At 48.8% G+C, this 24,469-nt stretch overlaps 2 protein-coding genes across 5 annotated transcripts in view; both read right to left on the bottom strand.

Annotated features, from left to right (window-relative positions):
- Nucleotides 1–577: 577 nt before the first annotated feature.
- TEKT2 (tektin 2) lies at nucleotides 578–5,512 on the bottom strand. Of its 2 annotated transcripts, XM_042894229.1 has the most exons (10): nucleotides 5,496–5,512; nucleotides 4,842–5,013; nucleotides 4,406–4,531; nucleotides 3,646–3,851; nucleotides 3,380–3,523; nucleotides 2,565–2,679; nucleotides 2,166–2,273; nucleotides 1,773–1,916; nucleotides 1,519–1,598; nucleotides 578–894 (listed from the first exon to the last, which is right to left on the bottom strand). In XM_042894229.1, the coding sequence occupies exons 2-10, from the start codon at nucleotides 4,995–4,997 to the stop codon at nucleotides 681–683; spliced, it is 1,293 nt and encodes a 430-aa protein (XP_042750163.1). In that variant the 5' UTR covers nucleotides 4,998–5,013; nucleotides 5,496–5,512; the 3' UTR covers nucleotides 578–680. The 2 variants fall into 2 exon arrangements, with proteins under 2 accessions (XP_042750163.1, XP_042750162.1); XM_042894228.1 differs by lacking the exon at nucleotides 5,496–5,512 and having other exon boundaries at nucleotides 4,842–5,192.
- Nucleotides 5,513–6,539: 1,027 nt separating this feature from the next.
- Nucleotides 6,540–24,469, bottom strand: part of LOC122193446 (protein argonaute-3) — a 29,555-nt gene continuing 11,625 nt past the window's right edge. Inside the window, exons 7-20 of one of the 3 annotated variants that reach the window (XR_006182908.1) lie at nucleotides 23,357–23,444; nucleotides 23,061–23,208; nucleotides 22,663–22,782; nucleotides 21,648–21,770; nucleotides 21,301–21,434; nucleotides 20,687–20,871; nucleotides 20,256–20,415; nucleotides 19,021–19,111; nucleotides 18,494–18,688; nucleotides 18,034–18,168; nucleotides 17,471–17,572; nucleotides 16,580–16,779; nucleotides 15,015–15,996; nucleotides 6,540–7,033 (exon numbers count right to left, since the gene is read on the bottom strand). Coding sequence is in view for 1 of the 3 variants with exons in the window: in XM_042894226.1 (XP_042750160.1) it covers nucleotides 15,888–15,996; nucleotides 16,580–16,779; nucleotides 17,471–17,572; nucleotides 18,034–18,168; nucleotides 18,494–18,688; nucleotides 19,021–19,111; nucleotides 20,256–20,415; nucleotides 20,687–20,871; nucleotides 21,301–21,434; nucleotides 21,648–21,770; nucleotides 22,663–22,782; nucleotides 23,061–23,208; nucleotides 23,357–23,444 (1,790 nt within the window). In the remaining 2 variants the exon portion in view is untranslated. Of the gene's footprint in view, nucleotides 7,034–12,842; nucleotides 15,997–16,579; nucleotides 16,780–17,470; nucleotides 17,573–18,033; nucleotides 18,169–18,493; nucleotides 18,689–19,020; nucleotides 19,112–20,255; nucleotides 20,416–20,686; nucleotides 20,872–21,300; nucleotides 21,435–21,647; nucleotides 21,771–22,662; nucleotides 22,783–23,060; nucleotides 23,209–23,356; nucleotides 23,445–24,469 lie in introns of those variants that run through there. The other 2 variants (XR_006182909.1, XM_042894226.1) reach the window with 2 other exon arrangements.

The following is a 24,469-nucleotide window of genomic DNA, read 5'->3' as shown; positions in this document are numbered from 1 at the left end:
GTCCAACCTAAACCTCCCCAGCACAACCTGCAGCCATTTCCTCGGGTCCTGCTTGTTTCATGGGAGAAGAGGCCAAACCCCTCCTCACCACAGCATCCCTTCAGGAAGCTGCAGAGCGCACTGAGGCCTCCCCTGAGCCTCCTCCACACTGAACAACCCCAGCTCCCTCCTCAGATCCGCACTCCAGACCCCTCACCAGTTTCATTGCTTTTCTCTGGACACGTTCCAGGTCTCTCTTGTAGTGAGGAGCCCAAAACTGAACACAATACTCGAGGTGCGGCCTCACCAGTGTTATAGAACCATAGAATCACAGTGCCGAGCACAGGGGATGACGGCCTCCCTGCTCCTGCTGGCCGCACTGTTCCTAACGCAGGCGCTGCTGGTTGCGCTGTTCCTGCGCAGTGGGGCAGATCAGTGCATCTGAGTTGAGAACCCCTGGAAGACCCATCAGAGAGCAGGAATCCCAAGCCCTGCTTCTGTTCCCAGCACGGAAGGGCTGAGGCAGAACCGCCCAGGGCACACGATGGGCTCAGCCGCTACAAAATGCTTCCAGTGCACCGCAGCCGCTCTGGCAGACACTCTTTATTATTGAATGCTCCTTGGAGCACACAGAACAGACGGTTATACAACAAACCAGGGCAGTCAGGCCAATCCTGGAGCACCCAGGTGCTCACCCTGCCTTATCCCAGCTCCAGCTGCCCTGCTCTGGGTGGGGATGGCACGCGGTTCGTGGTGCGGTTGAAGGAATCCACCTGAGGTACAAACTTCTCAGCGGGCACCACGAGCTTCCTGCGGCCGTCCATGCACTTGTGGTCCAGCACCAGGGAGTGGGCTTTGTAGGCCATGTCGGTCTGCACGCGGTGCAGCTGTCGGTACAGAGCATCCAGGGCATCCCTGGGAACAAGGAGATGGGAGCTAGATGGATTCACACCCAAAATGGATGGGAAGCACGTGGCCTTTGCCTTTGTTTGAAGAGCTGAAGCACCACATCCATCACCAGCACCACCCCATGGGCTCCATCACTGCCCCATCCCTGGGGGTCTTCAAGAGCAGGTTGGTAGGCCTGGGCAACCTGGTCCAGTACCTGATCTGGAGGTTGTTAGCCCTGTGGCAGGGGGTTGGAACTTGCTGATCCTTGGGGTCCCTTCCAACCCAATGTGATTCTATGATGCCATCATATTTCTTGGGGCATCGCAGCAGCATTGTTTGGGTCTGTGAATAGCTGGGACCCCCCTCCATCCTCCGGCACACACACCTTGACCCTTGCCTGCAGCCCACTGCCCAGAGCAGCTCCCACCAAACCCAACCATATCTCCATTCCTCCTCTGAACAGACACGAGTTCTGAAATGCGGCCCCTGGAAGCACCGGGTACCACATCCCTAGGGAACCTGCTTTGGCAGGGGGGTTGGACTCGATGATCTCTGGAGGTCCCTTCCAACCCCTACAGTTCTGTGATTCTCACACAGGCAGTGCTGTGCCACCACCCTGATGCAGAGAGGAGAGAGGAGAAGACTCACTGCGCCTCTGCGAGCTTCAGCTTCAGAGCACGGATCGATCCTTCCAGCTGGTGGACCTCATCTGTGAGCCCGTACTGCACCTGTGATGTGATGGAGATGCCCATGGCAGTGAATGGGGCCGACTCCCTGCTTTACAAAGGCCACAGATCTGCATCCCCCTGCTGGCCCGCATGGCATTTTCTCCGGAGTGCAGCCACACCTCAAACAAGGACCATCCTGTTCGGTTCCCCAGTCCCTGGTGACAGGGCTGATACCTGATCCCGGCAGAGCTCCACGTTGGGCCGGTAGCTGCGCGTCTCCAGGCGGCTGTGTGCCACTTTCAGGTCCTGCATTTTCCTTCGAAGATCCTCCTCCAGGCGTCGGATGTCCTCTTCCATCTCAGCAATTTCCTCCAAGGTCTAAGGTAAAAAAGACACGTATCCTAAGGGACAGCCACAGTTCCCTGTAGGAGACAGACTAGGAAACAGCCCCTAATTGCTATAGGCTTTTATGTGCTCTGAATGCATTTTAAACGGAGCTGATGGGTTCTGAACCTCCCTGCTCATGGCTTTGCAGGCAGAGCAGGCATAGTGCTGCTATGGAGCACAGGACCTCTTCTGCATTCAATCCCCACCCGAGGCTGTGGCTGATAGATGAGCCCCATTTACATTTTGCTCCTGCCATTTCAGCTCATCGTAGGCTCTCTCCATGTCTCTGATCCTCTTGCGCAGGGCAAACTCTGTGGCCACACGCTGAGCCTCCAGCTCGTTGTTTGTCTGAAGAGAGAACAGATTCCAAGCACACACATCTGGAGGGGCTCTCCCTCCCAGCAGCTGCTGCTGTGATGGTCACACTGATGGTCTCATACGACACGGCTCCCCGTGAGGCTGGGACAAGCAAAGCCATCCAGGCTGTGTCTGCTGGAAGGTCCCACAGCCAAAAGGAACAGCAGCGATGGATCGCTGTGAGTCTCCCAGGCTGCTGGGTCTGCTGCACCCTCTGCACAGCCCAGGTCTTCTTTATAAGCAGGAGGGCACCAGTAATTCACTACCCAGGGGCTAATTTACCTGGGCAATGGAAAGCACTATTGCTTCTCGGAGCTTAGTCGAGGCTTTCATTTCCTCCTCAGCATGATCTTTGTTGTATTGGCTATTCTGTTCCCACTCACCAACCGCAGTTGATCTAGGAACAAATCAGCAGTTATGAAAACAAGTGGAGTGTCTGCAAGGCAGTTCAAAGGGAACCACCTGCTGCAGGCCACGAAGGCTTTCTGCAGTGCAGAATGCTTCAGGAATTTGGAGGTCACATTCTGTCTGATCTCAGTGCACCAGCTGGAGGCCGCTGCCCCACGGCTCCTGCACTGAGCCCAACATCTGCTCCAACTGGGGACACATCCAAAGCACGCTATGAAAGGCCACCAAGTGAAAAATGTGCAGCAGCTCTCCCATAAAGCCTTGCTGGGGGCTGATACTGCTTACTGTCACCTACAGCCGAGCGTAGGGAGGCAGGGCAGCCAGCTTCTGTTTTTGCAGTGACAATTTTGATAGCCTGTTCACCATTTGCACTCCAATTTTCTGCACTACAGAGATGTTATTTATTTGATGGTGATGGTGGTATGAGCTCGGTGTGCCCTGACATCCTGGGATCTGATAGCAGCACACATCGCCAGCCATCAGCTCGCTACAGACATGGATTAAGAAAGGTCTGATATCCAACAGGTCTGTGGCTTCACAGCCCAGGACTGACAGCAAATCCCAGCTCCTGCACTGAGCTCTCAGTAACTGCACTCATCAGCCAGGATGCAGCACGGGAAGGAAAAGCATCCTTGGGCTCTGGAAAGCACTCGCACGGATCTGGACAGAAGCACAGGCTCTATACTCACCCGTTTGGGATCCGAGTTGGGTTGACCTTGAAGGAGATGTTGGGAGAGTTCACGCTGAGGGATAAACACGTGCGGTCTATTTCCAGCGCCTCCATCTTGCCACGGTGGTCGAAGCTGAGCTGCTGGCGGGCTTCCTGCAGGAGGCTGCAGAACACAAGGCTGGGGTCGCAGGGAGCACAAGGAGGAGTGCAGCTCCCCACCTCCAAAGCCTTTCAATCACATCCTCCATCATCTCCGTGAGACCAGCAGCGTGCTGTTTGCCTCACCAGAGCCGTTCGAAGGCTTCGTGCACTCTCTGCTGCAGCTCCCTCTTGGTTCTGTCGATCACCTTCATCTCTTTGTGCAGCTCCTCCTCCGCAGGGTCCCTCACCACATCGATGGCGCGGCGGCCGTCGCGGAGCGTCAGGCACTCCGTGGCCACATCCAGGGACAAATTCTTGGCCTGCAGGGCACGTTCTGCTGCTTCCTTCACCTGCAGGGAGCACTGGGCTGTGGGGTGGTTCTCCTTCAGAGATGGGAGAGGAGGAAGAAGGAAACCCACCCCCACCCTCGGCAAGAGGACCGGCCGCCGCCTGCATCGCAGTTCTGGAGCTCTCAGCAGATCTGGAAGGAAATCTGCAGGAGCCAAACACAGCGGCGCTCCGCGTGCGTTGGGTCAGGGCTCAGACCCTGCCGGAGGCCCAAGGCTCCAAACGGAGCAGCCCGCGGGTTTAGAACTGAAAGAAGCAGAGACTGACCCTGCTGACATTCTCCATTTCAAATCAAACCTTTTCAGATCGTGGTTTGAATGTATTTCTTGTTATCCTTGAAAGATAAAAACGAGGCAAGAACAGGAGCAGGCAGTGCACAGCTCAGCCGAGAACATCAGGATGTAATTTCATCAGGTATCCATCCCAGAATACCTGTGACCAGCCCCCACCGTCGGGCACCATCTGGGCCTACGCACTGCACGAGGCAAGCCTCAATTATTTAACATCCCGTGTTGAAAGCATGGTTCGTTTCCAGCCATCTGTCTTCCCAACATACCTTGGCCAAAGCATTGATTTCCTCATCTATGTCTGCAAGGCATTTGTCCAGGGTCTCCTTCCATCTGTTCACACTGCTGATTCGTTCAGCCAGGCGGGTTTGGTTGTCGTGTTCATCCCATTTCGCCTGGAATTGGAAGAAAAGCGCTCTGAGCTGTTGGTTGTTGTTACTTTTTGAGACCCAAATCGTGAAACTTGCCGAAGCCTTTCCTGCTTTCAGGATGGATGGAGCTCTCTATAACGCATTGCTTGCTCTAACAGTGATCAGGAAGAGCAGAAGGGGCAGAAAGCGATGCGAGTTGCCAAGGGCACGAGAGTCCCACCCTCTGCAAGGGGATTCGGGAGGCTCTCACAGGTGAAGCCTTCTCCCCTTCCCCTCCACATCTGGGTTCTCTCCTGCCCTCTGGGCACCTTTTGGGCCAACCCGGGGCTCCCACCTGGTTGTTGGTTTCGCTGCGCAGGGCTCTGGCTTCCTGCCGGATCTGATGCGACGCGGAGCGTTGGCTCTCAGTGTCGGCGGAGATGAGGCGAGCGTTGGTGTCCCAGTCGGGCACGGTGAACCGCTGCCCCGGTTTGACGCTCAGCGCTGCCATCTCGCAGAAGGGGCGACTGGAAGAAAGCGGGACGTTCGTTGCGTTTGTTCGCGGAGGTTTATCGTGCGGAAGCGGTATCTGCATCCCCAGAAAGCCGCTCCGATGGGGGCAGCTCGGCTGTACGGCCACGTCCGGCCCCGGGAGCACCGCGCTCTGCACGGGCGGCTGTCGGCAACTCGCGGTGCCGCTTTGCTTTCGGGGCTGCCGCCGTTCTCGGGGTGCACGGAAACCACGGGAGGGGCGCAGAGCAGCCGAGGGGACCGCAGCCCCCGCTCTGGGCAGACATGGGGGGGGGAGGAGGAGGAGGAGGAGGAGGAGGAGGAGGAGGAGGAGGAGGAGGGACGGGACACCCCGCGTGCCCTCAGCGCCGAGAGGCGGCGGGATTGGAGCAGGATTGGAGCGGGATTGGAGCTCCTCCCGCACCGCTGGGGACAAACGGGCTGGAGCTGGGAAAGGACGCAGCCCCCGCAGCCCCCGCAGCCCCCCGCTCTCCCTCACCGCACTCCGTGCCGCCCCGTTCCGTTGCCACACGCGCGGTCCCGTTGCTAAGCGGCCCCGCAGCCGTTCCCCCTCCTCCTCCCCTCCCTCTCCCCCCCCCCCCCGCACCGGGTATCGCGCCGCTGACAGAGGGAGGGGGGCTGCAGCAAAACTTTCGTCTTTTTTTATTGCAGTTCTTAGTGAGTTACACTTCAACCTGAAGCAAAGCGACGTGAAAAAGGAAAAAAAAAACCAACAAACACAGGAAATTTCTCATCATTTGTAATGTTTTACAAGGGGTGAAAACCGAAGCGAGAGCAGCAGAGGAGGGTTTGGTGCAGAGCGGGGCCTCCCGCAGCCCCACACGTGGAGCTCGGCATGGACAACGAAAGCCGGATTGAGGACCTTTACTTGGCAGGAAAGCAAATGGAGGCGGGTGGATGCAGCCCCCAAACATCAGCCGGGGGGGGGGGCGCGTCTGGGGCAGCAGCTTGAGAAGGATAAAAACAATAAAACAGTGCATATGCGTTTCAAAAAAAAAAAAAAAAAATTATTATTATTTAATACAGTTGGTTTACAATACACCCAACTCGATGGTATTAAAGCCTGCAGAGATCTGAGCACTGCTGTGTGCACTGTACAGCTGCCTACGGGGCGGCGAAGGCTGACGTGGGGCTGCGCTGGAAAGAAAAGCAACTCCTGCAACAGGTAGAAAATTTTGGCAAGAACAATTTGTCTAGAAGGGGAGAAAGAGCACAAAGCACTGCATCCACCTCCACCACTCACCGAAGGGTCCATGGCCCTGCACGGCCGCAGTACAAATAGGCACACGTGGTTGAGATGGGTAAGTAAAAAAAGAAAGGCTTCGACCAACCGGCTCGTCTGCCATCTGCCTACAGCTGTGCGGTGCCTCGAGTCACAGCTCTGCTTTACTCTTGGATTAATTCCCTTTTGCTCTGAGAAACTCCCGGAGCTTCACGGTGGGAAGCAATGAGCTGGAAGCAGAGCAGCTGCTAAGGCAGGAGAAAGAGGGAGACACACAGAGGGAATCGCAACGCAACCGGCTTCGTTTATTAGAACTTTATTCTGAGAAGGAATCCCAAACAGCACAACAGTTTTGTTTGTCATTTGAACAGGTGGTGGTAAATATGCAAAGGGTGTATTTGCACAACGCTGCTCCCCGCAGCCTCCTGCACAGCAATGCTCGTGGCACACGCTGCCACCAGAGATGTTCCAACAGTCAGAACTGGCTCATCACCAGTCACAATGAAAGCTTCAGGCGATGCCTCTCAATGACAACATCCTGATCTATGATCTGATGCCTCAGTGCATTCTGACAGATGAATTCTCCCCCCCTTCCCCCCAAAAACAAGCAGCAGTGCCATTTCTCCACCAATTTCATGCACCTGGGGAAGCCTAACTGCTCACAGCAAGGGAGGAAACGGCACGGACAGGAGAGCTGCATGGCAAGGCCCCACGGCGCCTCTGCTCACAGCTGGGAGATCACTGAGCACCCATTCTGCAGCTGCTGTTACTGCGCTGAGGCTTCGCAGGATTGCCTGTGGAACAGAGCAGAAACGCAGCTGTCTAGAAGCAGGTTTACCTACAGGAAAACAAGGTGGAGTTTTCTCAAGGCGAGATTCAACAGATTGAACACTGACAAGGGCAGGAAAGGCAGCGCTCTGCTGAGGAGCAGAAATCAAAGCCGAAGGAAACCGAAAGCTACAGCCACAGGAGGCCGCGATGCACACAACCAGAGCCCTGAGGAAGGCAGTTGTGTGCAAATTGCCAGCAGCCAAATTTCATCTCAGCCTCACGCAGCGGCTCTGCTGGGCGCTCCGTTCTCCCCTGCACACAAACACTGCTCTGCTGGCGTGCTCCAAACACCAAAGGCTCCTCAGCTGTAGCACTGCTCCATTGGTATTGCTGGGCCAGCGGAGCAAGCACTAACCTGTGAGACGCCCAAATAAACTTTCCGAATGCACTCAAGAGATTTGCAAGTGTTAGCACTATGAAAGGTGATTAGTAACTATTTTAATGCCTAATTTTCTCACAGCTGTACCAAAATTCGTTGTGGACCCACGATTCAGGTGAGATCATCTCAAGATAATCGCATTTCTCCGTGTTGTTGGAGAGCCTTACGGTAGGAACTCATTTTTCAGCTGCTAAATGCGTTTGAAAGACCTCTGAGATTCTCAGCAATGTAAAGGAAACCTTTTATTTGAATCAACTCATCCCTAATTTGCAAAAAAAGCTCACAGAAAGCAGCAGTGCACACAGTGGGACCGAGCCCAAGGAGCTCCTTGGGCCAGCGGTGCTGAGATAAAGGCGAGGGCACAGGCTGTGTCAGATGGACAGACTGCAAACAGCCACTGGCAGGAAGGCGCATGGGTTTGTACCAGGAATGGAGCACTTCACAGCACGGCTGATGCTCACAACACACAGCTGAGCTCTCGTAAGGCAGCGCACGGCATCCTGTGTGTGTTCCAGATAGGGCAGAAAGCTGAGGCAAAAATCAATTCCCTGAAATCAGGGAGGGAACCCATCTCACAGCCAGCGCTGATGCCAGAGCTGCTGGCTGGGAACCCTGCAGTACCTCAACGTGCAGCAAACACCTCGAAAAGCTCTTCTGTTATTCTCTGACAATCCGCACGCGCAGCCTGGAGCCTGAACCAGCACCTGAGGCAGCCAGCAGCCTTCACTGCATAGCTGGATGTGAAAGGAGAGGCTCAATTCTCATTTCTCAGCACCCCGCTGCCTCACATCCTATCCCAGACTCAGCACCTTCAGCTGCTGGCAGGCCGCTCCTTAAAGCCACCTGCAGTGATGTTCAGCCCTCAGCACCACGTTCCCACTTCCCAACCTCTGCCAACAACGTCCCTCAGGTCCTTACAGCCAGCAGGGAAGCTGCAGGAGCACAGCAGAGACGTTATGGGACAGGCAACATTCAGATAAAGGCAGAATTAATGGCTCTCTATGGAGAAACGTATCAGTGTTCAATTTCATTTAAGAAAAAAACCAACTCTACCACCAAATATGTTTGTTTGATGACATTACTCTCCAGAAACCATTCACTTTAAAGCTTCTTCTCTCTGGGTAGCTACATTCACAAATAATTCAGGGCTCCCTTTAAGCAACTCAACACCAAACCGACTCCGTCCTGACCAAGCCTCAAGCAGCTCAAGAACACTGACCCCACTGTCAACCAGCGCTGCCAGCTCCTCCAGCTTCTGTCTCGGATCAGAAAAAGGCACATGCTTGCTCTCAACGAGTTCAAGTCTGACCCAAGCAGCCCAGGACACCACAGCTAACATGGGAGCTCCTTCCAACCGCCCAAAGACTGCAGCCAGAAATCATTGGAGCGTCTGTGCTTTGTAAAGGGGCCACACACTGCTCACAGAAACCATGGCTCTGCTGTATGGAACATCACCCACCTCCTGAATCTCTGTTTTGAACCAGGAAAGGCTGCTTTGGGATTCAGAGCACACAGAAGATGGGATCGAACGGCACGGCTGTCGCAGGCACTGCTGCTGCTGCTCAGCACGGCTGTGGAGGTGAGCAGGCACTCCTGCTTACCAACAGACAGGAAAAAACCTCTCTGCTCATCTCTTAGTTCTTGCAGTAGTTACTGGTGGGTGCTGGAGTAAACTGCGGGTGCAAAGGGACAAGTTCAGATGGCTCCAGCAGCATTGGAGCTTTTCAGCACAGTCAGCTCTCCCTCCTGCCTTCCCAGCTTTTTACTACTGGTTTGACAGCACAGTCACCACCTCCTCTCCTCCTCTTCATAAAACACACAGCTGAGTCATTTCAGCTTCGGATTAACCCCAGCACAGCACCATTTACTATGAGTAGCATTGATTATAAACCTTGCCAGGAGGAATGATGCCGTTTCCAACAAGTTTGCCTCTTCAGTATCTACACCTTCAGCAACTGGCTCGTGTTAAAGCACCCAGCTGAACTGCATCACACCCTGCAGCACACAGACATTGCTACTGCAGTTAACCCTCATGTGCTACAGCCCACCTCAGCAGGGATCTGCACCCAGCAGGAACCCTCAGACACAGCTCTGCCCTTCCGTTGCTTCTGATCACATCTGTAACGTAGAGAAGGAGGAGATAGGAACGTGCACGTCTCAACAGCTTCAGCACTGGCTAAGCACAGATAGAAAATAATCTGGTTCATAGGCAGGGGAAGAGATGGAGAGCATTGCTGCAAACAAGCTGATGGAATGAGATTTTTGGCCCTTTTTAGTCTAAAAGATTCAGAACCCAGGCTGACAAAATGCTTTCTAAACCCCAGCCTAACAGCAGTCAGAGATCAGGAACAAACCACTGCAAAGCTTAAACACTATGGCAGCAGCACTGAGTGCTGCTCTAAAACAAAGCTGCTGAACAAAAAGGAACACTGCTGCCTTTAACTTCAGCCAGAAGCGATGCTCTGTGTGCAGCTCTGTGCACAGCAGCTCTGCCATGGATGTGAAGCACAGCGGTGTCACAGCCCCAGCACTGCAAACCCAAACGTTTCATGGCTCCTGTTCTGCTCAACAGACATGAAGCAGCTCTGCTTGCTCCTAGGAAACGCCTGGGTACAAGTGTGTGCCTGCAGCACTGCTGCTCCCAAGGGAAGCAGAATTTTATGCTTCAGCTGATACTGAAAACCATCCTGACATCTGCAGCGCCCAACACTGCATCAACAGTGATTGAAGTCAACACAAATTCATTTTAACGGCCAACGTGAAACCAAAGCACCCCACACAGCAGCCTCTCTACTGAGTTGTTCTGTTTGTTCTCTTCTCAAATGCATCTTAAAGAGTTGAGCTGACTTCAGAAAAGGAAAAAAAACCAACCATTCAGAAACGTTTTGCACCTAAAAAGAGCAGCCAGCAGCAACAGGCAGATGGGACACACAGCTACACACAGAAGCACCCCAAGAAGGACATGGCTCCCCAAGGAGCAGGCAGGTAACCGCAACCGAGAGCGTTACAAAAGTGAAAGAGGGCATTTTTGCAGGCACACAGCAGTGCCATCAAAGCAGAACTTTGCTATTATTAACGCAGCATTACGAGGTTACTGAGGTGCAGTGGCTAATAGTCTAGCTGACAGCCTTTCCCAATGGAAGCAATGCTCACCATGGACCCACAGCACTGCCAGCCCTCTGGGCAGGGCCCACAGCATCTCTCTCCCAGCTAGGAATGACAAGTCCCAAGCACAAATACACGCTGTTAGAACACAACCCACAGGACGCCTGCTTGCAGCACTGACCATCCCTGCATCCCCAGACAGCGCTCAGCTCGTCTGCTTTGTCCTTGGGACTTTGTAATGCCTGGGAGACAGACCTTCCATCGAGCTGCTCCTCCCCAGCAGCGTTTGGTGATTGCTCCCCAATGCCTTTCCCTCCAAAGGAAACCACCATCCTGGTTATGCTTGGTCCTGACTCAGAGACCTGATGCCTAAAGTACCTACAGGTACCATCAGACACTTGGCATTTACAGTTATTTATCTTAAATGTTCAGCCACGTACAACTGGAAAATAAAATCTACAGCACCGTCTTCTACAAAGGCACTTTCTGAGGACTGTCTTGCTCAAAAATAACATATTCACTCCAAATTTTAAACAGAACCACTTTGTTGTTGAAGGACCCTACGGTAACTACCCGTGTTAGGTGAGGGGGGACCTCAGACAGAGCCAGAAAGGCCAGGGCAGGCAGGACACATTTCTGCAGTACCGAGGCTTCGATGTCCTCCCCTGCAGCCCCTGCCCTTCTGCACACACTGCCTACTGAGGGACAAACGTTGTTTTAGTGTTACAGAGATGAGGCTTCTTGGGGCTTCTGCCCAGGAGGCGAAGTGCAGGACCCCAATCTGTTTGTAACTCAGCTACTGAAAAACACACAACTTCTTGCTAGCAGCAAGCAGCAATTAGCTCAAGCTCTAACCTCTACAGTTCCAGGTCACAACGAGTCAATTAGCTAGGTGATGTCTTACTTAAACGTGTGCCAAAACAAGACGAGCGTCCTAACACTCAATATCAATGTAAAGTACCATCTTTGGGCAGGGAAAGGAGAGACTGGGATCCTTCCCTTTCACATCCCTATGGATTTTTTCCAACAGATTCAATCAAGCCATCAGCAGCAGAACTCCACAGCACTGAAGGGACAGGGATGGCCGTTTGGACGGCAGCTCTGAAAATGGAATGGATAACTGCAAGGTACGGCAGCAGAGCTTTGGGTTCCTAGGTTATAAAAGTGCTCGGAGGAAGGTCCTAAACCCTCAACTCACAAAACTGGGAGAATATTACAAGAGGACAAGATGGGAAGGGAATATTGAGAAAGAAAAAAGGCCTCAAGCTGTTTGAAGGGCAGGCGGAGCTCAGAGTTTCAACAGAGCAAACTTCCAGGCTAGGAAAAAGCCAGTATTTGTAGCTGGAATTTGTACAGAAGGTACCTGGTGCCTTACACTGAGCACTGTAAAGGACAAAATTCGGTACACAAAGCGAAACTGGTTTAGGACCAATGGCACCTAGAAATAAGTTGACTGACAGCTTTCAGAAACCCACCTCACTCCAGAAAAACCATTTCTAAGGCCAAACTTCCAGAAGGATGCCAGAACAAACCCCTACAGAAACAACTTTTGGACACGTCCAACCAAATCACACATTGAACAGTAACACAGCAATCCTGAGTAAAACGGCCACAGCTGAAGCACCCTCAAAGCCCCCTGCATGGGGTCAGTCGCTCTGCCAGTATATTAACACACCTCCTAGCAATGCTCTGTGCCAGCATGTTAGCACACCTCCTAGCAATGTCAGCACACCTCCTAGCAATGCTCTGTGCAACGCTCTGCTCCCTCTCAGCTCCGCAGCTCCCAGTGCTCTCTGCAGGGCTCGGCACAGCCCGCCTTTGGCACAGTACCAGCACTGCAGCTCCCACCAGCAAGTGGCACTTGAGTACAAACGAGGTCTTGGTGAACTGGTACAGCGTCTGCAGGGCGGGAGCCACGCACCCAGCTGGGCAGTGCACGAGGCCAGCGTGTCTGCAAAGGGAGGAGGAGAAGCGCAGCCCTGGGCTCCCAGAGAGAAAGGGGACCTGGGGAGCAGCTCGACATTTTTCCCCCCCCCCCCCACCCCCCCCACAAAAAATTTGTTATTGTGTTTTTTTTTTTTTTTTTTTTTTTTTTTTTTTTTTTTTTTTTTTTTTTTTTTTTTTTTCTTTTTTTTTTTTTTTTTTTTTTGTCTTTTTTAAAAGGAGAGCAGGTACAAAAATAAAAGAAATCCATATACTCTGAAAATATACCGGAAACTGCCACCACAGATGAGGTACCATTTATCCCGACCCCCCACCCCCAAACTGCAAACATCAAAATATATATGTTTTTAAACAAAGGAAGAATATCTGGCTATTTAATCTCAGTTAAAATGACAGCACCCTTTGTTACACTTGATATTTCACACCATTAATTCTCTTTCAGAAAAAAAAAAAACAAAAAACCCCCAAAAAAACCCCAAGATATCTAACTAACCTTGATTCCTTGCTTATCTCCTCATTCCTTAGTGCAGTAATTGTCCATCTCCATTTAAATAAATATAGCAGCTACAGCATCATAAATGTGTGGCCCTCACAACGCCAGTAAGTTGATATTGTAATACAAATAAGTATCGGCACTTTACGTAGATATTTGCAAAACCAAGAAGAGAGATTCAAGCTTCCACGTACTCTTCACATGAAAACCAGGCACAGCAGCTGTCGAGCTGGCATCTAAAGTCACCTTCCCAATGGAGTCTCTTTGTTTTTTGGTGAGAGTTCAAAGCCAAAGGCCTCTCGGCTCCCAGTCACTGAGCGTGGGCAGGGTGAGAAGGGCACAGCATGTCTGCAAGGAGCATCAAAAGACTTTTTGAAAAGGAATTTTCATCTTGACGCCAGAAATCCACAAGAAGGCTTTGTAAAATAGTTTCTTTATAAATCTCTACCCCTCTTTAAACGTTAGCTTTCTGTAAAAAGCCTAACCTGAACCTTGTATTAACAGAACTGCCAGCTAGAGCTCTTCCAAGGCAGAGCTCGCAGGTCCCCAACCGAGGGCAACGTTTCAGAGGCTGCAACAACTGCAGCACCACCTCCCTGCAGCTCTGCCTTGGGGCGCTGTGGGCACCTGGAGGAGGGCTGAGCCATCCTGGAGCTCAGCCCAATGGGGGCTCAGGGCAAAGCCCAGCCCCACCGCCCCCCAGTGCTCCCCAACAGCTGCCCACCTCAGGACTTTTCCAGTGCAATGCTCACAAGGTTAATCTTTACGTTCCCTTCCTTGGTGCTGGGAGATGAAGCATGCCTACGCGCCAACCGCCGAGCAGAGCTCTGCGAGACAGCGTTGTACAGCACTACACACACTGCAGGACGACACACAGACGCACAAATACAGTACTTTGTGTTCTGGCAGAAGAGATGGGCAGAGTCATGCCTGCTGAAGCGAAACGGGCTCAGATTTTAGGCTCAAAACACAGAATATTGGCAAACAGAGCGTTCGGTGAGAACGCCGGGAGATAAAGCTGCTTTAGCGACCCTCTGGTTTTCATGTGGAGAGCAGGTGGGGTTCAGAAGGGCTGGGATAACAGCAATGCCCATAGAAACGATCTGCAGTATATATACTATGAACCAGTGCAAATAAAAAACAGTCAAAAAACGCAGTTCACGAGTTTACAAAGTGCAAAACTTCCCAGGCCCCTCGCAGAATAAATGCTCATCTCTGACATCTTAACGTTGGGTTGCCTTTAAAGTGGAATGAAAGAGTCCCGTTTGTTTGCTTCACATTTCAGTGATTTAAAGGTAGAACTATCCCAGCCCTCTTTTTATTTGCAAAGTGAAATGAAGTTACCAATAACTTAATTTTAAAAGGAAAGTCGTTATCAAAGAGGAAAAAAGCCTAAAAACTTTTAATAACTCCAGACCTTTTATTGATGTCAAACAGGTTTAATTAAGCATGTAAAAACTTAGAGCTCAATAAAAAAATCTGTTTGTTTACTTCAAATATCTCCCACGTCTCAAAGCCAAAAATACGGCCGGTTCCTTTGTTAAACCAAACCACGGCAGCGAGCGCTGAAGCCTGCAGAGTTCCAGAAGCATTTTTGCTACTTTTTGATTTAAAAAAGGAAAATCCGAGATTCCTTCTGACTATAAAACTTTCCTTTCAAAATTAAGGCTTTGACTTTGTCCTTTTAAAACCGGAGGCGTCCATTCCGCCACAGCCAGCGGTACAAACACGGCTGTGGTTCAGCTCAATGGACACAGTTCTCTTTTCGAACGCTTATTGCACTAAAAGATAGCAAAAACAAGTTGTCAGTTCTTTAAAAATAAACATGGTTACATTTCTAAAAAATAAAAGTTGATGTTGACCATATGTTCTGTAATAATTAAATTAAAGCATTATTATTACTCTAATAAATAGAAAGGAAACAAAGGAAGCTAAACTTCAAAAACACGTACGTATGAAATCACATTAAGGTGTGAGAGGCAGCAAGTAAACTAGCATTTTTCTTTTGTCAAGACGACCTTACCTCTAAAGTTTCAGTTCTGGTGTTTGCTGCAGCCATCCCATAAAGCTTGGGACGCCCAACCTCACATGAAGCTTCACGATATTTGACTTGCCAGATAGAAAATAATTGAAACTTTTGGACTAGGTAAAACAGCAGCTTTAGTAAAGTCACCAGGGAGCAAGAACAGTTGGGATCACCACTGCCTGCAGTAACACCGCTAGCTTTGTTTGCTTCTAAAAGGGAACTGATGGAGCTGAGGACTCCAAAGCTGTGAAGAAAGGCAGCAGTTGGCTAAACTATGTTCAAATGATTGGATCAGTGTGCAAAACATCTTCCCTCCCCTCCATTTTCTCTCTACTTAGTGCTGTACATTCAGATGTACTCAGATATGGTCGCATTCGAATGCTGATGGCAATACTGAGAGAAAGATTCCTCAACTGGGCGAAACAAGACTTTTTGCACACTTCTCTCTCCCAAAGAATCACTGTGACTGTTCTTATACAGGTTGCTTTTCTCAAATTACACCATCCTTTGTTTTTTAATTATTATTAATTTTTTTTTTTTTTTTTGCAAAGAGAGTTGTGCTGCCGAGCAACTTGAGGTAAAGGCAGAAGAGGGTTAAACTACGAGAAATTAAACAGAAGGAGGAAAATGATGGCGGTGCTTCCTACAGGAGACCGCGCCACAAAAGCAGTTGGCTGGTTTCATATTGCATAATAGTGCTGTGTTCCTCGGTGAAGTAAACAATCTTCCTTGTGTCAATTTAAGGGTCAGCCTCTCGCCCCTGCACGATGGGAGGCGCACCCCATAAACCAACCCCACTGGAAACATACATTGTATGTGGCTTAATTTGTCAGTTCTTCCTCGCGGCGAGCACGCTCCCCTGTTACTGACTTAAGCGAAGTACATCGTGCGTAAGGTGTCTTGGTGAATCTGTACAGCCTTCGCCAGGGCCTGTGGGTCTCTGCCATTGCTCTGTCCTGAAACGTGGCTTCCTTCAGCACTGCAAGAAAACGGGAGAAAGTAAGACGAGAGGAGCTGTGCATTGTGTTAATTGGGATTTAACTCTGCATCCCTTCGCCACGCAGGAGGGGAAAGTGGCAATATCAACAGAAAGCCTGAAGGCTGCAGAGTAACAGATAAGAACAGATAACAACAGAAACCCCTTCCCCTCAGCTCCTTGATTTGTCCAGAAAACCCCCCCTGCAAACATACTGATGGCCTTAATGTTATCAAATAATTCTGACATCCAAAGCAGAGCCAGAGAAACGTGAGGCACTTCACATCTGTTTCACTGATGAACGCTCTGACTCTAAAGCAAAAAGCCAAACGTGTGTTTGATTCCTTCACACCACGGAGATGTCAGAACAATGCTTAACGAAGCTGAACTTCGTTCTTGTAATCCAGGTGTTATTCAGCAGAAAACACCAATCCACCCTCGCCTGCCACAGCCTTGATGTCAGGAATGAGCATCTTAAAGCCTAGCTGCCAAGGTTACAAGAATTAACTGCAAAATGAACAGTGAAATGGCTTTATGCCTGACAACCAACAAGGACACACGTTTAAGGACACGTATTTCTCTTTACCTGTCATGCTCTTTGTCCACAAGATGGTACCGTGCTCTGAATGCTACCAGGTGAGCATAATAGGCTGGTGCAGGTATAGAAACTGACCGCGTGCAGCGCACGTATGTGTGGCAGAGCTGGTAAGTCAGCAGCTGCAGTTCATCTGCAGTAAAGCAGTTATCATCCCACAAAACGTGATAGTGTGAGGGACGGCTGGTACCCTAAGAAGAAGGGAACATCGGTTCACTTATCTTTCTTTTTTGACTCTCCCTGCAATCAAGTCAGATGTTTAAGCTCAGAAAAGGCCAGACTGTCTAGTCTGAATTCCTAAGTAACAGCAGCCAAAGAAGTTTCCGGATTATGTCAGCAATAAATGTATCACAGAGATTAAAAGAGTCTAATGTTCATATGATGTTATTTCAATTAGCCTTGCTTGGGAAGAAGAAAACCACACGCCTTCTAAATAACCCTTCACAACTGAAACCTGCTTCCAACATGACTAAACTGATCAACACGCTGGTTTTTACCACCACCCTCACATTTCCTAACAGACCACAACAGCCACTGAATGCTGAGTGCAGCTCTTAGGAACTCTTAGAAGTTCCCCAGCAAACTGCCATGCAGTTTCTTTGGAAGACAGTGCTCTGAAATAAATGAGTACTCATCTTCCCCCTGCTTCTCCCCCAGAGGATGTTATACACTGGAGCTGAACCTTACAGCACAACCAAGTTATGGCAATACTTGTATTTTATCCACACCAAACACTTTTTAACATACATAATTTAAAATACACATATATTCACACATACAGATTTACTCTATTTAGCTAAGACTCACTTCTAGCTTGCTATAACAATACATTTACATCTCTATGTTCTAAATCCACATTTACTTACAAGACAACAATTATACCTGTATTCCAGCATGACTGCAGAGGTAAAAATCAAACTCATATGGATGTGTAATGTCTGTATCTACAGTTGTTCCAGCTGGGATATTGCCACTTCGTCCAACCTAAACAGAAGTTTTGTTAAAAACTGCAGCTAACAACTTCTACACTTCAACTGTAAATAACAACACAGGCTCCTATTCAATACACACAGCACTTCAGTGAATGAACTGCCTCAGCTTTGTTTGGAATGTGCCAACACAGCAACCTGGGATGTCTGACGTGGACACTGCATGGCTTTTCACCACTGCAACGCAGAATATTGCACCCAGAATCTCAGAAAGCCAGAAGAGCTGCACATATATCGTGCACATGGGTACTGTGACAAAGCCTGATGGTGGTTGTTTTTGTTTTTAATGTATTTAAGGTCACTGATTTTTCAATTTGGTGCCACATTTTGTGCCAATCAATTCAACATATTCCCCAAAAGCAAACAGAATCAGACTGGCAGTGAAGCCCATGCTAACATTTTGTCTAGCAGCACAAGTACTGACACCAAGCTTGTACTGAGCAGGACAATGATTACCCTTTCTGTTCTGTCAGCACAGAACAACCGTGTATGATGTCGTTTCTGCACCACAATATAGGTTATTCCAGGCTGGTAATCCTTCTCCAAACTGATGCAGGCTTCTCTAATTGCTAGCAGTTCATAGTACAAAACCTACAAGCACAAGAACAGAACAGGTTTTCCTCACATTATATTCTACACAAAGCACCTAATTAACAGTTTGCAGTTAACACTAAGTTCAGCTGTGCCACACAATTATTGAGCTCAGGAAGCACTGAGAAATATATTGTTTCCCAAGAGTAAGAGTTGCTCTTCCTAGACAACAAGGAAATGGCAACTTCCCTTACCCAACACGCTTAAGAAACTCTCCTAAAAAGGCTCAATCTTTTGTGGTACCTCAGCACAAAAGCAGCAGTGCAGCTTATTCCAACAGGAGGGCAGCAATGCAGTGTTTCAGACAGCTCACAAATGAACCAACCTGTCGGAACTGTCCTTCAGAGACCCCATCCCTATAGAAGATGATACGTGTGGGCTTGAAGCGCGTTGACTTGTAGAACTGGATGAGAAGCTCCCTCACCATGGAGGCCAGGTCTTGGATGATCTCCTGCCTGGGCCGCTGAACTCTCACCGTGGCACAGTAGCGGCTTGGATGAGCATCCATACTGCCTACAACCTTTGGGAGAATGTTGCATGATTAAAAGCAGCCAGTTCAAATCTACACAAAACACCCTAACATCATCAAGCAGTATTAATTCCTTCATATTACTTCTGCAAAAGCATTCTATTTAACATGATTGCCTTCATTTAAAAATCAAAACGCTCTGAGCACAAAGTATCAAGCACTATTTTTCTTTTAAAGACATTATTTTTGGTAACACTGGAAAGGTGTAGCAAGAATGAGGGCATAATCCTGAAAGACACCTGACAAACACAGGCCATGAGTTGCATTTGCTGTTCTAACATTTACCCGAGATGAAAGAACAACGTTGATTTCATAGAACTTACAGCAGCTATGGAAGGTTTCTTTCCATCTCCAGCAGGAGGGTGAGTGACATCGGCTCCCAGAAAGATCACTGGCTGCTGGAACACAGAAGGTCTTCAAAAAAAAAAAGAAAGAAAAAGAAAAGTGCTAAGTCACACTTGCAGATGAACAGCTGGTGCTCAAATGGGCCTTTGTTTCTATTTCAGCTGCACGACACAGAGAGACTTTCTTATCAGGTACTCCAGCCAGACCTGAACAATGAGATCTTTGTGTGCTGAAAGCAAACTTCCACAACGCTAACGGTCACTGCAAAACACTGCCACTAAACTGCAGGCATGATTCTAGGGGAGAGAAGCCAAAGAGCTGCACCTTAACAATGCGGGCAGTCTCCTACAGAAACCATTATTCTACCATTTGATTCCACTGGTGCTGGGAGGCCAGCTAAGCAACACTTCAGTGCTACCTCAGCCCTGCAACAGATGGCTGCGCTCGCAGCAGCACGCACGTTGGTCTGGCTTACAGGAGACAAGGACCAGCACAATCTCCCACTGCTTTAAGATATTCTTCCATGCACTTCTCCTTCAAGCTTAAACTCAAATTCCATTCTTTCAGGAGTCCTCAGGGAAGAATTTCTACACCTTTGCACTCCAGAAGTTTTTGCCTGGCTTGCTTAGTGTGTATGTTCACTCTTAAAGAACTGATATGCTCCTAACAACAGTTAGAGACCACCAGAACTTCTTGTCTTCAGGACTGATAGACTCTTCAGAAGAAAGCATGTGAGAAAGAGGGGAGCATGGCTTAGACCCAAACCCCACTGAGGGCTTCAAAGCACCTGGAACACAAGCACAGAGATTACCTGTGCAAAGAATGAACTGCTTAGCCTAACAGTGTGAGAGAAGCAGGGTGCTGTCAGTATACTTCTGCCCTTGCTGACAGCACATTGGCACACCAATCAGAACAGATAGTCCTGTGGTGTGTGGCAGACTCCTAAACCTGCAGAAAGCTTCTAATTGACACAATATTTCAGCACCTCCAGAACTGCAGCTGTTCAAATCTTTGATACTGATCAAGCATGGAAAAACACAGGAGCCTTAGCTCCCAGGCCAACAACTATTCAGGGCCCACACAAGAAGAAATGCAATTCTAGCTCACATCACATAGTACCAGAAGGACAATTCAGTGTAAGTTTTGGCTACAGTTAAACGCTGGGTGCCACGTATCAAAGAAAACCCCAATACATCTCCATGCAGATTCTTACCGTTGGTGAGGTACAAGGATGTTATTGATTCCTCCTAATTTAACATTGATCTTCAGGCACAGGTTTGAAAGGGTCTGTGGAGATGTTTTAATGACATTTTTGACTTGAACACACTGCGTGGCCATTCCCAACAGTGTATCTCCCACACGCTTCACCTCCGCTGTGAAACCAAAGTCAGGATACAAACTGAGTCCATTTGGAACTATTGCCACGTTCTGATCTTAGCTTACATCACAACAGTTGAGACATACATACTCTGTAAAACAGCTTTCTATTTAGCTGAATGCTCAGACTTGCTTCTAATTGATTTCAACTTCAGACAGCACTGGTTCCCTACGCCTAATGAATGCTCCAGAACAGTTTTCTGACACGCCATGCATACGTTTGAACGATGCTTCACCAAACAGGTGAAGTCCAAGGGATTCCCTTACCGTACACCGGTGTTTTTCCTGGCAGGATGACAATGATGAGCTGAAGCCCTGAATAGGTGTTCTTGAGGTGCCGAAACATGGGCTCCACACTGTCTGCACCCTGGGCATATTTACAGAAACAGGGCTGGCCCTGGATCGGCATCCCTGCGTCCTTGGAGATCTTACGCAGCTGGTCTGTAAAACCCCTACAGATAAGGAGTTTACTGCATTTTTGCATTGGCAATAGCACACAACAACCAAAGCAAAAACAGGTAGGAGAACTCTGTTACTCCTATGAAGAGAAGGATTTCACAGAGCTTTCAAAGTAGCATTTTTAAAGCACTCGTGTGAAGGCCAGGCAGCTTTGAAACAACACAGGTCAGAATGGAAAACAGCAAATCTGGGGGCTTTTAGGACTGCATTCATAACACTAAATGAAAGTAAACACAGAGCAGCAATATCACAAGACTCAAACAGTGTTCTGACTGTAGCTTCCAGAAAGGAGGTTGGATTCTTTCCTTAACATCCGAGATGATTAAAGCCAGTTCAAAATCATTAGATCTCTCACATCCATGTTTTCACTAAATGGTTTCATCACAAAAGCAGCCCAAAGCCTGAACTATGACATGCCTTACTTCAGTATTTCTTCTCTGCATTGTCTCTGCGTTGCAAAACAAGCGATAGCCCACATTTTGATCTCAACACCAGTGTGGAATTGCTTCCCTCGCATGTCCCAAACTCCATGGCTTGGGGTCGCCACTGTTCTGTTCTGCAGGAAGAAGAAACACAGCAATATCCACGTGAGCGAGAGCAAGGAGCTGCGCTATTTACTGCTTCAGAACACGAGAAAACAAAGCCTGCAATCTAAACTCTGCTCCCTGTTCTGCACAAGGCAACTGAAGGGCTTGAAACAGCCGACGCACGTTGGGAATCGCGCGTCAGCCATCGGCACGGAGGCAAAAAGAAAAGGTGCAGAGCTCACCCGACCCCCGTACTGCAGCATCGGCGCGGGCAGCACGCGCCCCGTCACGTGGGCCATCTCGTCCCGCACCTTGAACTGGAACTCTTGAACAAACGGATCCGCGTCGTAATTCGCGCTTCTCACCTGCAAGAGTTTCCCTGTGTTACACAAACGGAACTCGTGCAACAAATTGGAGCCACTCTGTTCTAAAAGGAACGCGGCAGAAACGTCCTACGATCCCTCTTCTCATTGGAAAAGGCTCCGATTCAACCACTGATTGCTCAACTGCCACGAGACACTGGATGAGATTTTGTGTTCCCTCAGTTACTCTGGGGGCTCACTTGCACTATGCTCATCCAAGAGCATTTCGTTCGCTCGCTGAATAGATCAAAAAGCATTTTCCTTAGGAAATAAGAACACTTTAACTCCTTCAATTACTGCACATTCTTGTCTTCTGTATTTTCCTGAAGTCTTATTTTAATTGAAAAATGTTGGTTCACTTGTCAGCTCCAAATCAGACCATTTCAAATCTGTTTATCAGAATATTCAACCAAAAATACTCAAGTCTTACATTCTGAATCAGAGAAAACTGCTGGGATGGGTGAATTCAGCAGCAGATACATAAGAGATGAAGACAGTGGAGCCACGGAGTGACAACATTTAACGTGTGCTGAGGAAAGCAGTCCAACAGTTGAAAAACAAGACTGAGGCTCAGGAGACCCAGATTCACTTTTCTGATACAGATCCCTTGGGTGATACTGAGCAAATTTCAAAACAGCAATAATTTATAATGCCAGAATGATAAGAGGAAGGAATGAAAGAGTTACGCTGGACTGAAGAATTTAAGAATGTCTTACAACAAAATGGTTTGTCAGTGTGTGACCAGAAGCCCCTGACCCAGGAAACCCTCAACCCCACAAATGAAGACGCTGCTTGCCAGTAAGGCAGTCAGCTATGGCCTGTAGAAGAGTTGCCAGGCTGGGGTTCAGAACCATTGCTGAACAGCACCAAGCCAAACAGAAATTGAAGAACTCACCAATCTGCTGATTTCCTCCTGCCTGTCTGGAGCAGACCTTGCTGTGGCCTTTATCATAGTTGATGTCTGATTGTCCGTTAGCTTCTTGATACACCGCTGGCCAGCCACAATGTTACATACCTTGAGGAAACATCAGCAGCATTAATACAGAGCATTTAGAACCAGAGAATTCATTAGAGAATTCTACAAACCTCCAAAGCGTTTAAGCAACTGCACGCTTTCCCTCAGTTCCCATCGTTCAAGCACTTTAAAAACGTAGTCATCAGTGAAATAAAACAAAGGGCACGTAAAGAATCTGTAAATATGCAACACACCTGCACTGCAAAGTGCATTACTTCGTCTGCAAAAAGACACTGCCTGAAATAACGAGCTGACTTATATCAGAATAAGTTCCTTACTTCTAAAGGCAGGTAGGTGTGTTTCTGTTCCTGTCCCACTTGCAGGCAAGGCAGATGAGGATACTTCAGCTGGAGGTTGTATTTCTCTCTGAAGTACTGTGCTACTGTTCTCTCCACAGTCTGGCCATTTTCTAACTGTAAAGGAAAGCTGGAGAGAAACAAGTTTTCATCAATCAAAATTATGAAAAGCTTAGCTGGCAATTATTAGCACTCCCAGAATGAATAAAGTTGGATCCCATTAGATATTCAGTGCTAAGCTTCTGCACATCTTACACCCTGACAAAAAAGCATCTTACGTTTGATGACTTGCAGGCCTCCTGGTCACATTACAAACGCGGTATTTCCGTCTCATCGTTCCACAATGAGTCACTTCTACCTTCAGACCTGCACACAAGCACCAAAAAACCCAATGTCACAGCCACAAAACAACTCGCACAGGAGGCACAAGGTTTCTTATGAAGGAGGGCATTCTAACCCAACACGTTCAGAGCTCAAATAGCGAAACACGAGGCATCATTCTCCACATCTTTTCTTAAATTACAAGTGGACTTCTGACTAATCAGGTATTTTCCTCCAAAACACATCGTAATGCACAGCATTGAGCGTTCGATGTCACCTGAATTCCTCAAGGCAGCTTCATTGAACAGGAACATGACCAATCTCTGGTAGACACAGGGCTGTTTTTACCACGGTTTTTTTGTTCTCATTCTCAGCACTGCGTTCCCCTTAAAAACTGCACTTACAGTAATTGAAAGGGCAAAAGCAGATTCTTTTTCCTTGTTCCTTTTTCCTAGCCTTGTCGCCATACTCCGTCTGTAACTTCCTTTACTGGCACCCCAGGCATTGCTCTCTATGCACAGTCAATGCCAACAGCAACCCCAGCAGCTCATCTCAGCAGAAAAGGCAGTTGGAAACAGCACTGCCACTCAAATTATTTCACCTACCCTCCACCAGTTGAGGCTTTTGAGAAAGCTGGGTGATGCGTCCTGTCCAGGTTTGTGTGGACTGTGGGCCACGCCATGAATAAACCCATCAAGGCAGGTCCCCAAGTCCCAGGGAGCAGATGTCACCCTTAGCTTACCTGGTGCACAGATATCCCAAAGAAGCATTAAGTGTGCTTCACTGATTCCCAACAACATTAACACCAGCATCACTCGGAAGGCATCAGCAGAAAACTACAACTAAGCTAACACAGCATTAAAGAAAACACAGAAAAGGAGCCATGAAGCACTGTGGTCAAGCAGAAAAGGGCTGTGAATGTGTATCTGGAACCCATCAAGTGCTCTGTCATCAATCTGCCGTGACACTACAGAAGGAACCATCCTCCCACTGAGCTGCACACACAGGCTGCAAATTCTGCAAGGCAGGGTTTGTTTCACTATATATGATCATATCTTGGCTGGAGTTCC

The sequence above is a fragment of the Lagopus leucura genome, unplaced genomic scaffold (assembly GCF_019238085.1).
Source record: "Lagopus leucura isolate 7727_CA_CO unplaced genomic scaffold, USGS_WTPT01 136-5_obj-0_obj, whole genome shotgun sequence".
NCBI classification, from domain to species: domain Eukaryota; kingdom Metazoa; phylum Chordata; class Aves; order Galliformes; family Phasianidae; genus Lagopus; species Lagopus leucura.
The sequence above is the reverse complement of the archived record's forward strand: the minus strand, read 5'-3'. Positions and strand labels throughout refer to the sequence as shown.

What these genes read in the sequence shown, in the direction of transcription:
- TEKT2 (XM_042894228.1), bottom strand. Translation starts at nt 5,081, where the DNA reads ATGCAGATACCGCTTCCGCACGATAAACCTCCGCGAACAAACGCAACG. An exon ending in TAGTGCTTTCCATTGCCCAG is followed by an intron (nt 2,274 to 2,564) that starts GTAAATTAGCCC and finishes TTCTCTCTTCAG; the next exon opens with ACAAACAACGAGCTGGAGGC. An exon ending in TGGAGCTCTGCCGGGATCAG is followed by an intron (nt 1,599 to 1,772) that starts GTATCAGCCCTG and finishes ATCACATCACAG; the next exon opens with GTGCAGTACGGGCTCACAGA.